Source organism: Aquarana catesbeiana, linkage group LG04 (genome assembly GCF_042186555.1).
Source record: "Aquarana catesbeiana isolate 2022-GZ linkage group LG04, ASM4218655v1, whole genome shotgun sequence".
Classification (NCBI taxonomy): domain Eukaryota; kingdom Metazoa; phylum Chordata; class Amphibia; order Anura; family Ranidae; genus Aquarana; species Aquarana catesbeiana.
This window is the reverse complement of record NC_133327.1, coordinates 50,151,278-50,163,648: the sequence shown is the minus strand read 5'-3', so window position 1 is coordinate 50,163,648 and position 12,371 is coordinate 50,151,278. Positions and strand designations below refer to the sequence as shown.

Genomic DNA, 12,371 nt, shown 5'->3' with positions numbered 1-12,371 from the left:
TTACAGGCATTCGCCATTCTGGCGAGCGTCATCAGCGAAAAAGCCCCGGAGAATTGTTCCCCGCTGTTTTGCTATCTTGACTCCATTGGTGAGGCCCAGAGGGTTTACGGTGGCGTGGCTTGGCTGCGGTATGACGAACAATTCCGTCAATGCAAAGCGATATGCGCTGCGCTGGGATCATATGGACATCCATTTGTGGATTAAACTTATGTCCTCTCCATGAGCCTTTACGGTGTTTTTTCCAGCGGGGGCCAGGAGTCCAAACACCCCTGGACAACCGGCTGCAAAAAGCCGGGGTCAGTGCTGGCAATTCAACAAGGGTTCTTGTAGGTTCGGCGCCGGCTGCCGATACAAACAGGAATGCTCGCACTGCGGAGGGGCTCACCCCTTGTCCCGTTGTTTCAAGGCTGGCAAATCCCATCCTGGTGATACTGCAGGAAAAAGGCTGGACACTGGTGAGGGTGGACAGGATGTCCCCCTTTCTAAATAGGTATCCAGATCGGCCTATGGCTCAGTTGTTACAGGTGGATTTCACAGAGGTTTTTTTAGTCCTTGCTCCCTTACTCAGATTTCCCCTGTGGCAGAGAATCTTAGGTCCGCCATGTTACACTCCAAAGTGGTTTCTGACAACCTTGCTAAGGAAGTGTTGTTGGGCCACATGTGCGGCCCCTTTCCTTCTCCCCCTTGGAGGATTTGGTGGTGTTACCATTAGGCGTCGTTCTGAAGAAGGAGTCCAAAAAGTTCCGGCTGATCCACCATCTTTCGTTTCCAAAGGGTGGCTCTGTCAACGATGCCATCGACCCCGAGGCATGTGCAGTGTCTTATACCTCATTCGATGCTGCCGTGTTTTGGGTTCGGCAATATGGCAAGGGGGCCCTTATGGCAAAAATTGACATAGTGGCGGCTTTTCTGTTACTTACGGTTCACCCACGCAGTTTTCATTTCTTGGGCTGCAAATGGTTAGGGGCTTTTTACGTGGATTGATGCCTGCCTATGGGCTGTTCCATCTCATGCGCCTTATTCGAGACTAGGGATGAGCTTCGAGTTCGAGTCGAACTCATGTTCGACTCGAACATTGGCTGTTCGCAAGTTCGCCGAACAGCGAACAATTTGGGGTGTTCGCGGCAAATTCGAATGCCGCGGAACACCCTTTAAAAGTCTATGGGAGAAATCAAAAGTGCTAATTTTAAAGGCTAATATGCAAGTTATTGTCATAAAAAGTGTTTGGGGACCTGGGTCCTGCCCCAGGGGACATGGATCAATGCAAAAAAAAGTTTTAAAAATGGCCGTTTTTTCAGGAGCAGTGATTTTAATAATGCTTAAAGTCAATCAATAAAAGTATAATATCCCTTTAAATTTCGTACCTGGGGGGTGTCTATAGTATGCCTGTAAAGGGGCGCATGTTTCCTGTGTTTAGAACAGTCTGACAGCAAAATGACATTTTGAAGGAAAAAACTCATTTAAAACTACCCGCGGCTATTGCATTGCCGACAATACACATAGAAGTTCATTGATAAAAACGGCATGGGAATTCCCCAAAGGGGAACCCCGAACCAAAATTAAAAAAAAAAAATTACGTGGGAGTCCCCCTAAATTCCATACCAGGCCCTTCAGGTCTGATATGGATATTAAGGGGAACCCCGGCCAAAATTTAAAAAAAATGACGTGGGGTTCCCCCTAAATTCCATACCAGACCCTTCAGGTCTGGTATGGATTTTAAGGGGAACCCCGCACCAAAAAAAAAAAAAAAACGGCGTGGGGTCCCCCCAAAAATCCATACCAGACCCTTATCCGAGCACGCAACCTGGCAGGCCGCAGGAAAAGAGGGGGGGACGAGAGTGCGGCCCCCCCTCCCTCCTGAACCGTACCAGGCCACATGCCCTCAACATTGGGAGGGTGCTTTGGGGTAGCCCCCCAAAACACCTTGTCCCCATGTTGATGAGGACAAGGGCCTCATCCCCACAACCCTGGCCGGTGGTTGTGGGGGTCTGCGGGCGGGGGGCTTATCGGAATCTGGAAGCCCCCTTTAACAAGGTGACCCCCAGATCCCGGCCCCCCCCCCTGTGTGAAATGGTAAGGGGGTACTTATACCCCTACCATTTCACGAAAAAAGTGTCAAAAATGTTAAAAATGACAAGAGACAGTTTTTGACAATTCCTTTATTTAAATGCTTCTTCTATCTTCTATCTTCCTTCATCTTCTGGTTCTTCTGGCTCTTCTGGTTCTTCCTCCGGCGTTCTTGTCCAGCATCTCCTCCGCGGCGTCTTCTATCTTCTTCTCCTCGGGCCGCTCCGCACCCATGGCATGGGGGGGAGGCTCCCGCTCTTCTCTTCTTCTTTTCTTCTCTTCTTCTCTTCTTCATTTTCTTCTCCGGGCCGCTCCGCAATCCATGCTGGCATGGAGGGAGGCTCCCGCTGTGTGACGGCGCTCCTCGTCTGACAGTTCTTAAATAAGGGGGGGGGCGGGGCCACCCGGTGACCCCGCCCACCTCTGACGCACGGGACATGACGGGACTTCCCTGTGGCATTCCCCGTGACGTCACAGGGAAGTCCCGTCAAGTCACCGTGCGTCAGAGTGGGGCGAGGTCACCGGGTGGCCCCGCCCCCCCGTTATTTAAGAACTGTCAGACGAGGAGCGCCGTCACACAGCAGGAGCCTCCCTCCATGCCAGCATGGATTGCGGAGCGGCCCGGAGAAAAAAATGAAGGAGAGAAGAAGAAAAGAAGAAGAGAAGAGCGGGAGCCTCCCCCCCATGCCATGGGTGCGGAGCGGCCCGAGGAGAAGAAGATAGAAGACGCCGCGGAGGAGATGCTGGACGAGAACGCCGGAGGAAGAACCAGAAGAGCCAGAAGAACCAGAAGAACCAGAAGATGAAGGAAGATAGAAGAAAGAAGAAGCATTTAAATAAAGGAATTGTCAAAAACTGTCTTTTTTTGGTGCGGGGTTCCCCTTAAAATCCATACCAGACCTGAAGGGTCTGGTATGGAATTTAGGGGGAACCCCACGTCATTTTTTTAAAATTTTGACCGGGGTTCCCCTTAATATCCATATCAGACCTGAAGGGCCTGGTATGGAATTTAGGGGGACTCCCACGTAATTTTTTTTTTTAAATTTTGGTTCGGGGTTCCCCTTTGGGGAATTCCCATGCCGTTTTTATCAATGAACTTCTATGTGTATTGTCGGCAATGCAATAGCCGCGGGTAGTTTTAAATGAGTTTTTTCCTTCAAAATGTCATTTTGCTGTCAGACTGTTCTAAACACAGGAAACATGCGCCCATTTACAGGCATACTATAGACACCCCCCAGGTACAAAATTTAAAGGGATATTACACTTTTATTGTTTGACTTTAAGCATTATTAAAATCACTGCTCCTGAAAAAACGGCCGTTTTTAAAACTTTTTTTTGCATTGATCCATGTTCCCTGGGGCAGGACCCAGGTCCCCAAACACTTTTTATGACAATAACTTGCATATAAGCCTTTAAAATTAGCACTTTTATTTATTCATGTTCGTGTCCCATAGACTTTAACGGTGTTCGCGTGTTCGAACGAACTTTTTTCCTGTTCGCATGTTCTGGTGCGAACCGAACAGGGGGGTGTTCGGCTCATCCCTATTCGAGACCTTTACTTCCTTTCTGGAGTGGGTGGTCTGGGAAATAGCGGGCGTCAATTCAGTCATTCATTACCTGGATGACTTTCTCTGTGTTGGCCCTTCATCCTCTAACTTATGCGGTGTACTGCTGGCTACAGTGCAGCACATAACAGAGCGCTTTGGTATACCTCTCATGGTAGACAAGACGGAGGGCTCTGCAGAGATGATCAAATTTCTGGTATAGAGATCAATTCCAGGGTATTGGAATGTCATCTGCCGGACGATAAGTTGCATGCCCTGCAGGAAGAGGTCCGTTTAACTGTCGGGAAAAATAAGATCCAACTACGGGACCTGCAGTCTCTACTCGGTAAACTCATTTTTGCATGCCATATTATGCAGATGGGCAGAGTTTTTTGTCGACAGCTGTCGGCTGCTACGGCTGGGGTTACTTCACCCAGGCATTTCATTAGGCTAAATAGGGAACATAGGGCCAACCTGCAGGTTTGGCGTGCATTTTTAAACAAGTTCAATGGGCGGTCCATCTGGATGGAGGGGTTGGTCAGCAACTATGACTTGGAACTTTTTGCGACTGGATCAACTGGGTATGGAGCATTTTTGGGGGCTGGTGAAGTGCGGAGCACTGGCCCAACGAATAGCGGGAGGCAGGATACTTGAAGAATTTGGTGCTGCTGGAACTTTTTCCAGTGGTGGTCGCCTTCTTGCTATGGGGCGAAGTGTTTAGCAACAAAAAGGTACGGTTACATTGTGATAACCTGGGGGTAGTGCAGGTTCTTAACTCGCTGTCAGGGTCCTTCCCTCCGGTCACACGTCTGTTGCAATACTTGGTTTTGTGTTGTCTTCGGCTGAACATTTTCTTGTACGCTGTGCATATTCCTGGGGTGGCGAATACAGTGGCTGACGCTCTTTCCATTTTCAGTTGGATGGGTTTCGGGAGTTGGCGCGGAGCAGCACCCAGAACCCCTTGTCCTCCTCATCTGTGGCGGGTTGCGTTGGAATTGCCTCAGGTCTGATTCAAACTCCTTGAGCGAGTTGACTTGGTTGTTCTATTCCAAGGTCTGGAGGGAATGGGAGACTTTGACACAGCGGGTAGGTTGTGGGGAAATTAGCCAGCTGGTTATCTATTTCGTATGTACGTGTTTCAGGGATGGGGTATCTATTTCGGCCATGCAACAAAAATTGGCCGGCCTGGCCTTTTGGTTCAAAATGTGGGGCATGCCCAATTTTACCAAAGACTCTTTGGTGAAGCAGGCCATGAGAGGTTATCGAAAGGGTGCACGGCAGCCTGACGGCTGCCGGCCTATCACTTTTGATACTTTACACACGTTGTTCTTGCAGACAGCCCCGGTTAGTTCATCTGAGTTTGAGATGTTGCTATTCCGAGCGGCCTTTGCTTTGGCTTTCTATGGAGCCTTTAGGGTGGGGGAATTAGTTAGCCCTTCCAAGGCGGCTCATGGGGGGCTGTCGGTGGAGGATGTCTGCTGTGATGGCATGTCGGTTAGGCTTTTCATCCGTCGTTCCAAGATGGATCAGGCCGGAAGAGGGGCTCTTGTTGAGTTGCTCCGGATCCCGGGCTCACTCATATGCCCGGTGGTGGCGGTAGTGGCCTACTTAAGGCTTCACCCAGCTGTTGCCGGTTCTTTTCTGGTACATTCGGATGGCAGGACTTTATCCAATTTTCAATTTGTATCTGCGGCGGTGCCTCTCAGCTGCTGGTATTGAGGCCCGTAGTTTTTCCTCACATTTCTTTCGTATCAGGACGGCTACTGAAGCGGCTCGGTGGGGATTGGACAACGCGGTGGTCAAACGTATTAGCAGGTGGGAGTCCGATAGATTCAAACTTTACATCTGCCCCCACTTGATTTAAGACATGTGGGTTTTCTGGGGGGGGGTTTCTGTGTTTTTTGTATAATTTCCTACTACTTTACTGTGTAGTTGCTGTGGTAAGATGGTGCTGGGGGTGTGTGCTATATTTCACTTTTTCTTTCAGATCATACTTGCCTCGTTTGGATATTGGGTCATTGTTTTGTACATTGGGGGACTAAGAGAGCTGATGTCATGCCTAATGGCCGACAGCTGGGCTTCCCTAGAGCAGAGGCCAGCACTCGGTGGATAGGTGTTCCGAGGATGTTATGGAGCAGGGTGGTCCCGGAGGTCAACAGGGTCGCTAGATGGGATAGGCCCCTGTTGTCTTAGTCATACATGCAGGTGGTAATGACCTGAGGGTTCGGTCTAGTAGATACCTCCCTCTGCTGAAGGTGGTTCGTCCCTGAGTCTGTGCAATGCGGCAGGGACCATGAAAAGTGTTTAGGCTGATATAAGGAAATGATTTTGATACATAGTGCTTCCAAGGATCAGCAACCAAAAAAATCATGCCTTGTTTTTGTTTATATTGTTAAATATTTGTGTACTTTAATAAAGGGGCCGTTAAACGGCCAGTTTAATCCCAATCTTGGTGTCAGACTATTTTTGGTAGTAATAGCGAGGGGCTACAATATGGGGGCATAGAAATGGGGGGGGAATGGCAAGATACATATGGGTTACCTTTTCATGAATAAAGCTGGCATAGAGGAAGCAAGCAGCTAAAGAGCAGAGCCACATAAGTCAATGCTTCCTGTATAGTGCCGCCTCCTGTTCCATGTGGAGTGTGTCATGGTTATGCAATAGAGTTTGTCGATCAGCATACCTGTCTCCATGTGTTCATCTCTAGGGACCAGCTGACCCTCACCTGACTGCTTTTGTAACCTCTCCTCTAAGCATGGCCCCACCCCAGGCCCTATCAGGGAACCCTATATTAACCTGTGCACTGCAAGCCAGCAGTGCTGATCATCCATTGTGTGTTAGCCTCTGTGTGTACTTGCTGTGTTTCCTACAGCTGATTCCTGTTACCGACTTTGGCCTGTTCTTAACTATTTCTGTCTGCTCGTGACCCTGAACTTTGGCGTGTCCCTAACCATCCCTGTTTGCCTGTGACCCTAAACCTTGGCGTGTACTCTGTTGTCCTTGTCTGCTGGTCCCCAAACACTTTTTATGACAATAACTTGCATATAAGCCTTTAAAATTAGCACTTTTGATTATTCATGTTCGTGTCCCATAGACTTTAACGGTGTTCGCGTGTTCGAACGAACTTTTTTCCTGTTCGCATGTTCTGGTGCGAACCGAACAGGGGGGTGTTCGGCTCATCCCTATTCGAGACCTTTACTTCCTTTCTGGAGTGGGTGGTCTGGGAAATAGCGGGCGTCAATTCAGTCATTCATTACCTGGATGACTTTCTCTGTGTTGGCCCTTCATCCTCTAACTTATGCGGTGTACTGCTGGCTACAGTGCAGCACATAACAGAGCGCTTTGGTATACCTCTCATGGTAGACAAGACGGAGGGCTCTGCAGAGATGATCAAATTTCTGGTATAGAGATCAATTCCAGGGTATTGGAATGTCATCTGCCGGACGATAAGTTGCATGCCCTGCAGGAAGAGGTCCGTTTAACTGTCGGGAAAAATAAGATCCAACTACGGGACCTGCAGTCTCTACTCGGTAAACTCATTTTTGCATGCCATATTATGCAGATGGGCAGAGTTTTTTGTCGACAGCTGTCGGCTGCTACGGCTGGGGTTACTTCACCCAGGCATTTCATTAGGCTAAATAGGGAACATAGGGCCAACCTGCAGGTTTGGCGTGCATTTTTAAACAAGTTCAATGGGCGGTCCATCTGGATGGAGGGGTTGGTCAGCAACTATGACTTGGAACTTTTTGCGACTGGATCAACTGGGTATGGAGCATTTTTGGGGGCTGGTGAAGTGCGGAGCACTGGCCCAACGAATAGCGGGAGGCAGGATACTTGAAGAATTTGGTGCTGCTGGAACTTTTTCCAGTGGTGGTCGCCTTCTTGCTATGGGGCGAAGTGTTTAGCAACAAAAAGGTACGGTTACATTGTGATAACCTGGGGGTAGTGCAGGTTCTTAACTCGCTGTCAGGGTCCTTCCCTCCGGTCACACGTCTGTTGCAATACTTGGTTTTGTGTTGTCTTCGGCTGAACATTTTCTTGTACGCTGTGCATATTCCTGGGGTGGCGAATACAGTGGCTGACGCTCTTTCCATTTTCAGTTGGATGGGTTTCGGGAGTTGGCGCGGAGCAGCACCCAGAACCCCTTGTCCTCCTCATCTGTGGCGGGTTGCGTTGGAATTGCCTCAGGTCTGATTCAAACTCCTTGAGCGAGTTGACTTGGTTGTTCTATTCCAAGGTCTGGAGGGAATGGGAGACTTTGACACAGCGGGTAGGTTGTGGGGAAATTAGCCAGCTGGTTATCTATTTCGTATGTACGTGTTTCAGGGATGGGGTATCTATTTCGGCCATGCAACAAAAATTGGCCGGCCTGGCCTTTTGGTTCAAAATGTGGGGCATGCCCAATTTTACCAAAGACTCTTTGGTGAAGCAGGCCATGAGAGGTTATCGAAAGGGTGCACGGCAGCCTGACGGCTGCCGGCCTATCACTTTTGATACTTTACACACGTTGTTCTTGCAGACAGCCCCGGTTAGTTCATCTGAGTTTGAGATGTTGCTATTCCGAGCGGCCTTTGCTTTGGCTTTCTATGGAGCCTTTAGGGTGGGGGAATTAGTTAGCCCTTCCAAGGCGGCTCATGGGGGGCTGTCGGTGGAGGATGTCTGCTGTGATGGCATGTCGGTTAGGCTTTTCATCCGTCGTTCCAAGATGGATCAGGCCGGAAGAGGGGCTCTTGTTGAGTTGCTCCGGATCCCGGGCTCACTCATATGCCCGGTGGTGGCGGTAGTGGCCTACTTAAGGCTTCACCCAGCTGTTGCCGGTTCTTTTCTGGTACATTCGGATGGCAGGACTTTATCCAATTTTCAATTTGTATCTGCGGCGGTGCCTCTCAGCTGCTGGTATTGAGGCCCGTAGTTTTTCCTCACATTTCTTTCGTATCAGGACGGCTACTGAAGCGGCTCGGTGGGGATTGGACAACGCGGTGGTCAAACGTATTAGCAGGTGGGAGTCCGATAGATTCAAACTTTACATCTGCCCCCACTTGATTTAAGACATGTGGGTTTTCTGGGGGGGGGTTTCTGTGTTTTTTGTATAATTTCCTACTACTTTACTGTGTAGTTGCTGTGGTAAGATGGTGCTGGGGGTGTGTGCTATATTTCACTTTTTCTTTCAGATCATACTTGCCTCGTTTGGATATTGGGTCATTGTTTTGTACATTGGGGGACTAAGAGAGCTGATGTCATGCCTAATGGCCGACAGCTGGGCTTCCCTAGAGCAGAGGCCAGCACTCGGTGGATAGGTGTTCCGAGGATGTTATGGAGCAGGGTGGTCCCGGAGGTCAACAGGGTCGCTAGATGGGATAGGCCCCTGTTGTCTTAGTCATACATGCAGGTGGTAATGACCTGAGGGTTCGGTCTAGTAGATACCTCCCTCTGCTGAAGGTGGTTCGTCCCTGAGTCTGTGCAATGCGGCAGGGACCATGAAAAGTGTTTAGGCTGATATAAGGAAATGATTTTGATACATAGTGCTTCCAAGGATCAGCAACCAAAAAAATCATGCCTTGTTTTTGTTTATATTGTTAAATATTTGTGTACTTTAATAAAGGGGCCGTTAAACGGCCAGTTTAATCCCAATCTTGGTGTCAGACTATTTTTGGTAGTAATAGCGAGGGGCTACAATATGGGGGCATAGAAATGGGGGGGGAATGGCAAGATACATATGGGTTACCTTTTCATGAATAAAGCTGGCATAGAGGAAGCAAGCAGCTAAAGAGCAGAGCCACATAAGTCAATGCTTCCTGTATAGTGCCGCCTCCTGTTCCATGTGGAGTGTGTCATGGTTATGCAATAGAGTTTGTCGATCAGCATACCTGTCTCCATGTGTTCATCTCTAGGGACCAGCTGACCCTCACCTGACTGCTTTTGTAACCTCTCCTCTAAGCATGGCCCCACCCCAGGCCCTATCAGGGAACCCTATATTAACCTGTGCACTGCAAGCCAGCAGTGCTGATCATCCATTGTGTGTTAGCCTCTGTGTGTACTTGCTGTGTTTCCTACAGCTGATTCCTGTTACCGACTTTGGCCTGTTCTTAACTATTTCTGTCTGCTCGTGACCCTGAACTTTGGCGTGTCCCTAACCATCCCTGTTTGCCTGTGACCCTAAACCTTGGCGTGTACTCTGTTGTCCTTGTCTGCTTGTGGCCCTGACCTTGGCTTGTCCCCTACTTTCCCTGCTGCCTCCTTCCTCTTCTCCTGTAGTCTACCGTGAGCTTGAGCTGTGAGACCCTGGGGGCCGCGACCTGGAGCCAGACTGCAGCGCAGTCCATCCTTACCATTAAAGGCTCTGGTGAACACCTGCTGGCTCTTAGACTCCGCGCCCTGGGGAATCTATGCTCTAGCTCCCAGTGGGATCTGTGTCAGTGATCCAGTAGACCTGCTTCCTGAACCTCCCAGGGTTCAATCCGCAGCAGTCAGCCGTAGGGTCCACTACCTTGCGGTGCTTTCCTGATCCCAACGGTGTGCATCTGTCACCCAGTCTCTAGGTGACCTGACAGTGTGATACCAAGTGCACTCTGCATAGGACAGCAGAAGCCAGCGATACCTGAATGGAAGATTGTTATTAATGCTCAGTTTATTACTAAAATCACAGTGTATATATGGACATATCTGTTCTGCAGTGGTTACCGGGCTGCTTTCAAACTGATCCGCAGGTGCAGCGCAGCGTACCTGTGGGTTATCTGCACTGAGCCATAGACTTCTGTTATTACCTGCGGGTTTGGTGCACTTTCAGAAAGTGCACGATATAATAGAAATCTATGGCAGAATGCAGTCAACAAGCAGGAAACCCACAGGAGCACTGTGCTGCACCCTTAGTGTGGGTAAACCACAGAGCATCTGTCAGGGAGATGCTGGCCATAGTGCAGCAGATGGGCAGGGGCAGAGGCCAAGGCGCATGTGTGGGCACAATTCCAGGGACAATCTTTATGGCAGTTGCTGCTGGTTGGCTATGGATGCAGACACTTTGTGGATGCAGGTGTACTGCAGATGCAGGTACGTGGAGGCTGTGGAAGCTATGGAGACTGGTGCAGAATCAGACAAGCCAGCTCATACATGGAAGATCAGGTACATCAGAGACATCAAGCAGAGAATGGTCAAAGTTCATTCAGAGGTTTGGCAACAGAGAATTAAGCAGATACAGATGAAATCAAGGTCAAGGTAAGCCAGGGTCAGGGTTGGAGAATATCAGAATGGTCAGCAAGCCGAGTCAGAATCAGATCAATGACGGATACAGAAGCAGGATACAGGGGAAAGCTTCAGATCAGACAGCAAGGCCCTAGTGCATCTGTCATCCTTATATATGGCAATTGGCGGCAATGCTAAGGGGCACTCTCTCACGCGTGCTCCATGCACATAGATGATCGCGCAGACATGCCTGCCAGGAAGGTTGTCACTGGAATTGTGCCCATACATGCGCCTTGGACTCTGCCACCGCCCTTCTGCTGCACTATGGCCAGCATCTCCCTGACAGCATCAGTGTGAAAGCAGCCTTAGGCCCCTTTGACACGATCGGTCACCTCTATGAAGCTGCAGATGTAGATGGACTTGTGGCCGTTTACACCCACATACCTGCAATCTGATCTACTAAAAAAAAACAGAAGGGGGGTCTATCCCCTTCCATCTGGGCAGATCAGATCGGAGGGCACATAGAGTAGAGCAGGCTGTGTCGATGTCCGGCAGAGTGGGCATGCAGTCATCCGCCTGCTCCCCTCATTGTGGCCTGCAACCAGTTACCAATCGCTTAAGTGGGCCTCGCTCTTCAAAAGGTTGGGCACACCTGACTTACGTGTTTACCGACGGCAAATCCGCCACTGGGACCACTTTTATTTGGACAGCCTACTGTTAATAACGATATCAGTGTTAAGCAGCTAGAGGGATAATCCCAGTATTTAACATCCAAGTAATGACCTACATTTACAGTTAGGCGGTCGGTAAGTGGACTTAGTCTGGACAGCAATGTGCACTCTCTGGGCTCCCTCATGGCAAGAGGAAACTGTGTCCTGTATGGCAGCTCAGGAATGTCAGAATGATTTCAAGGCCAGTTACTTAGTTCTAGGTCAGCGATGGCTTCTATACTTCCTCTGTAGAGATTTTTGTAAGGGAATCGGTCATGACAGAAACTGTATAACAGTGATTACCTCCTTCTAAATATTCTAGTTGCCTGGTTGTCATATGGACATATCTTTTACTAAAATATGTTCTGTGTCACTTACCCAAAAAACAGCTGCAGATCAGGAATTCTTATTCCTTTGCTGCATACGTGTTTTTGGTCAGTAATGGCAGTCAGACAACAAACACTTTTATATGAAGAACAGGAAGAAGGAGAACATAATGAATCATATGAAGTCTGAATTTAAATGATAGGTCCACTTTAAATTATAAATTGGATTCAATGTAATTTTTTTTCTCCAGTCATTACTTACTTGTATTATATATTATATTATGTATTGATTTATAGAAACAGTAATCTTGCCGTTATACATTTTGTACATACATGTTTTGCTCATCATTACAATTATGTGCTAAGTGTATGGTCATGTACAATCTTCAACAACAACAACAAAAAAATTACCATCTTAAGCATATTTGCTGGGGGTGGTTGGACCATACTCCTCAGTTCATTGTGTTTATCTACAATAAAGGACCTGATGTCCACATTGTCACATGAGTACTTTGTATAGAATTCCTCCTGGAAAACATATAACA

General features: G+C 48.6%; 1 protein-coding gene across 1 annotated transcript in view; it reads right to left on the bottom strand.

The window, feature by feature from the left end:
- LOC141139237 (cysteine-rich secretory protein 2-like) overlaps window positions 1-12,371 on the bottom strand; it is a 121,750-nt gene that overhangs the window by 89,447 nt on the left and 19,932 nt on the right. The window contains exon 3 of the mRNA XM_073625174.1: window positions 12,238-12,354. Coding sequence (XP_073481275.1) covers window positions 12,238-12,354 — 117 coding nt within the window. The remainder of the gene's footprint in view (window positions 1-12,237; window positions 12,355-12,371) is intronic.